This window comes from Gossypium arboreum, chromosome 2 (genome assembly GCF_025698485.1).
Source record: "Gossypium arboreum isolate Shixiya-1 chromosome 2, ASM2569848v2, whole genome shotgun sequence".
NCBI classification, from domain to species: Eukaryota; Viridiplantae; Streptophyta; class Magnoliopsida; order Malvales; family Malvaceae; genus Gossypium; species Gossypium arboreum.
Genome location: NC_069071.1, coordinates 67128441 through 67133530, shown reverse-complemented (window position 1 = coordinate 67133530; position 5090 = coordinate 67128441). Strand labels below are relative to the sequence as shown.

The 5090-nt window shown below is 35.1% G+C and overlaps 1 protein-coding gene across 1 annotated transcript; it reads left to right on the top strand.

Moving 5' to 3' along the window:
* The first annotated feature begins 3032 nt into the window (after nt 1-3032).
* Nucleotides 3033-4506, top strand: LOC108466471 (uncharacterized). The gene is made up of 3 exons (XM_017766832.2): nt 3033-3369; nt 3824-3980; nt 4292-4506. Exons 1-3 carry the CDS (start codon nt 3367-3369, stop codon nt 4336-4338), a joined length of 207 nt encoding a protein of 68 aa, XP_017622321.1. The 5' UTR covers nt 3033-3366; the 3' UTR covers nt 4339-4506.
* Nucleotides 4507-5090: the final 584 nt, after the last annotated feature.

The following is a 5090-nucleotide window of genomic DNA, read 5'->3' as shown; positions in this document are numbered from 1 at the left end:
AGCGACGCCTCATTGAATGGATTGGGGTACGTACTCATGCAAGAAGGTAAGGTCATAGCTTACACTTCGAGACAACTGAAGCCACATGAGAAAAATTACCTGACGCACGATTTAGAGTTGGCCGCCATCGTGTTCGCGTTGAAATTTTGGAGACACCATTTGTATGGCGAGAAATGCCAAGTGTTCACCGACCATAAAAGCCTCAAATACTTGATGACCTAAAAGGAGTTGAACCTATGACAACAGAGATGGTTGGAGTTGATAAAAGACTACGAGTTGATAATAGACTACCTCCTAGAAAAGGCGAATGTGGTCGCTGACGCGCTGAGTAGAAAGTCATTATTCACCTTGAGGGCCATGAACACTCAGTTGTCTATGGCTAATGATGGGTCAGTTCTAGCAGAACTGATTCAAGAGATCTATGAAGCTCAGAAGAGTGATAAGGAATTGTAAGCCAAGATGACTCAGAACAAGACAGATGGTGAATCAGACTATAGGATTGGTATCGATAGGTGTGTAATGTTCAAAGATAGGGTTTGTGTACTCAAGGACAATGAGCTCACTCAGAGGATTCTATGAGAAGCACATAGTGGTTGCTTGTCTATCCATTCAAGTAGTGTGAAAATATATAACGACTTGAAAAAATTATACTGGTGGTCGAGAATGAAAAGAGACATTTTGGAGTTTGTTTCTAAGTGTCTAGTTTGTCAGCAAATGAAGGCTGAACACCAAGTACTTTCGGGTTTACTTCAAACTGTAATGGTTCCAAGTGGAAATGGGACCGTGTAACTATGGATTTTATGTCAGGGTTGCCTTTGATGCCAGGGAAAAAGGATTTTGTTCGGGTTGTTGTTGATAGGCTTACCAAATCGACACATTTTATACTAGTGCGTACTGACTTTTCCCTTGAGAAATTGGTTGGATTGTATGTTTCCGAGATCTTGAGACTTCATGGAGTACCGTTGTCGATTATTTCGGATAGAGATTCGAGGTTTACCTCGCATTTTGAAAGAAGTTGCAAGAGGCACTGGGAACAAAACTAAATTTTAGCACGGCATTTCACCCGCAAACCGACGGTCAGTCAGAAAGAGTGATTCAGACCTTAGAAGACATGTTGCGATGTTGTGTTCTCGAGTTTCAAGGTAGTTGGGAAAAGTACTTACCACTAGTTGAATTCGCCTATAACAATAGCTACCAATCGAGTTTGAAAATAACACCTTATGAGGCTCTGTATGGGCGAAAGTGCCGAACACCCTTGTATTGGACGAAACTTAAAGAGAATCAGATTCACGGGGTCGATTTGGTCAAAAAGACCGAAGAGAAGGTTAAGGTGATTCGTGATTGCTTGAGAGCTGCTTCGGATAGACAGAAATCCTATACAGATTTGAAACAAAAAGAGATCGAGTTTCAAGTCAGTGATAAGGTTTTTTTAAAAGTATCCCCGTGGAGGAAGGTCCTTAGATTCGATAGAAAGGGCAAGCTGAGTCCTTGTTTCATAGGACCTTATGAGATTACTGAAAGGGTAGGGCTTGTTGCCTACCAATTGGCTTTTCCCTCAGAATTGTAAAAGATTCATGACGTGTTTCATGTTTCCATGTTACGTCGATATAGATCGGATCCTTCGCATGTGATCGCACCAACTGAAGTTGACATTCAACCGGACACAACTTATGGCGAAAATTCGATTAAGATTTTGGCGGGAGGTCAAACAATTGAGGAATAAAAATATAGCACTCGTGAAAGTTTTGTGGCATAGACATGGAGTCGAAGAAGCCACATGGAACCTGAGGAGTCCATGAAAGATCAATACCCCAACTTATTCACTGGTAAGATTTTCGGGGACGAAAATCCCAAAGAGGGAGAATTATAACAACCCAATTTCGGGCTTAGTTGGAACAGTGGTTTCGGGATCACAAATTCGAGGCTTAGAAATTATTTTTATTATTATTTTGGTTTCATAGTATGATTATACGAGTGTATGAAAATTTTGGTGAATTAATTTTAGCGTTTGTGAGCTTAATTGCAAAAAAGGACTAAACTAGTCTCTAAACTTTAAATTATTTTAATTGCATCCTCATATTGATAATACTCATATTGATAATGATATAAGAGTTAATTGTATTATACATCCCCAAACTATGATCCTTATTCTAAACTAGTCTCTAAACTTTAAATTATTTTAATTGCATCCTCAAACTATCAATGTTATATCAATCAGTCCTTCCATTATTGAAATCGTTAATTTAACCATTAACCGACATGTAAAATATTATATGACAATTTAAAATGAAAATTTAAAAAAATTAAATAGTTGTTGGATAACTTTTTAATTAAATACTAATAAAAAAAGTAAACAAAAGAGAAAGAGAGAGAGAGTGAGTGAGTGAATGATAGCTTTTATAAAAGCTTCAAAAACCTCAAAACTAATATTTACAACATTCATTTCTACAATATTAATTTTTCTTTAAAAATTTTTCATTTTAAATTATGTCACCTTAATGGTTAAATTAACAATTTTAATAATGGAATGGCCTTATTGATATAACATTGCAATGGCGAAGCCAAGGGGCTGGCAGAGGCCCCAACACACTCTAGAATGGAAAATTTTTCATTTAGGCCCATTTATACTTTATAAAATTTTAAATTAGCAATGATAAAGTTGCACTTTGGCCTCCAAAAATGATTAAAAAAATTGCATTAATGCTTTAAAAATTATAAATATATAATATATTAAAATGGTGAAATTGTATTTTTACTATAGTAAAAATATACAATTTAATTCCGCCCCAAAAAAATTTATGGCTTCACCCTTATAACATTGATAGTTTGAGGATGTAACTAGAATATTTTAAAGTCTGATGACCAATTTAAAATAAGTTATAATTTGGGGATGTTTGATGTAATTAAACTCATTACCATATCCGAAACGTTTTCACTAATTATCCATAAAAGAAACATCTTTCTCTACTGCTAAAGAGACAAAATAGGAAAACGGGTTTAACACAATTATTGAAACTAAAGCCCATTGATCTGCCCATTTACACAAAAAGGTCTACGTATACCAAGCAACCAATTAGATCGCGCCACGTTTACCAATTTGCGTGAGCTAACCAATCAGGACGAAGTCCATGACCCTTCATTTTACCGTATAATGCGGATGAATTAATCAGCAGCATACATAGCCCCTTATAACGACAACCCGGGATATTTTCGCGAAGCGAGGAATAACACCCCCCCCCCCCACCAAAAAAAAAAAAAAGAAAAAACACACACCCAAGTAAAAAATCGTCGCCGTAAAAGAAAGAGAAGAATTTCGCCTGAAATTTCCTTCGCTTTCTCGACCTGCTACCTCGTCTCTCCCACATCATGGTAATCTTTTTATTTCCTCTTTTCTTTCTTTTTTTTTTTTTTGCATATTATATGAATCGATCTGAGCTATGCTTTCTTACGCTTCAATTTATCTTTTTCGAATTAAACCGGTTGCAGACTTATATAGATTGTAGATCTCAATTTAGCATAATTATGTCCTCAACAATTTAATCATGTGCTTGTTCGAATTTTTTTTTGAATGAATTAGGTAGACGGACCTTGACTCAACCCTTTTACTACTATTCATCATTTTATTCTCAATATTGAGTATTTGTGAATTTTGTTTCTTTTCTTATCAAATTTCGAGTTATAAAAAAAGTGGGAAAAGTAAGAACACCAGTGTTTTTCCTCCAGTATAATTGCTAAATCCATCAGCATGATCGAAAATATGCATAAACTATTTCTTTTTTTAAATCTAAATTTAAATGGGATCCCTCTGATCTGGTTTGTGCAGACAACATCAAGGCGCCTTGCAGACAGGAAAGTGTTGAAGTTCGAAAAGAACATAACAAAGAGAGGAGCTGTTCCTGAAACAAGCACAAAAAAGGGGAAGGATTATCCTGTTGGCCCTATGTTGCTTGGGTTCTTCGTTTTCGTTGTCATTGGATCATGTAAGATTCCTGGCTGCTTATCTTTTCACCATTATATGTCCTTGGATATTTAGCATTGACTTTTGTTGTACCAAATACAATACTTGATTTTGCTACCGATATGTTCAGCACGTTCTCATAATGTGTGTTGTTTCACCGGTGAATATTCTAATTTTGTTCGGTATGGACCTTATTAGCATGATATTTGGGAACTTGAATTTTAAAAGATGAATTTATTTTTCTAAAATGGTGTTAGTTGTGTGATAAAACACATAAATATCATGACCTTGCAGCACTGACTTAAATCTTGTTTTTTTCATCATCTGTTTCAGCTCTCTTCCAGATTATCAGGACAGCGACCAGTGGAGGCATGGCATAAGGCTGCATATAGCCCATGTTAAAAAAAAAAATGCAGAAGAGACTTGTTATGTTCTTTTTCTATAGTGTTGTAGCGAACTGATGATATAATATGTTTACTAGATATGCGTTGTAACTCATGTTGTGAAGATTTCAAAAATTTAATTAGACCAGATGAAATGGGCCAAAAGCATGCCTCTCGTGATGTTAAAACACAATAGATACACCAGATGATGTGGTTGTTTAATGTTGGCACCATTCATGGTTTGAAGTTTTCAATTGTTTGATTCACACTCATGTTTTGAGAAATATTTACCATTCAAAATGTAGAAAAATCGGAGTCTTTGTTTAAAGAAATGCATTGAGAAAGGGTGGATGCATAGAACCTTTCAATGAGATCATGCTTTTTCAACTCTCTCAAAATGGAATCTATTCCAAACATATATGCCATGGTTCCTTAATTCAACAGGGTACAAATGCTTAAATTTGATACTTTTAGATTTTTTTCCGACTTCTTGTCGATATTAAGTAGTAGTCAAAATTTTGTATCCTTTTTTCATGATATTATGCATGAATTAGATATATCTTGGCAAATTTTTCAAAAAAAATTGTCTTCCACAAAGGAATTTGATAAGTGAGATTTTGAGTAAGTATTTATATAATTTTCTTCTCTAAAGAAATGATTCATCAAAATAATAAGTCACCATTGAAATTGGCCCGAGCTGGGGAATGACTAATATACAATGCAAAATGGATCTTGTTCTATCATTGATA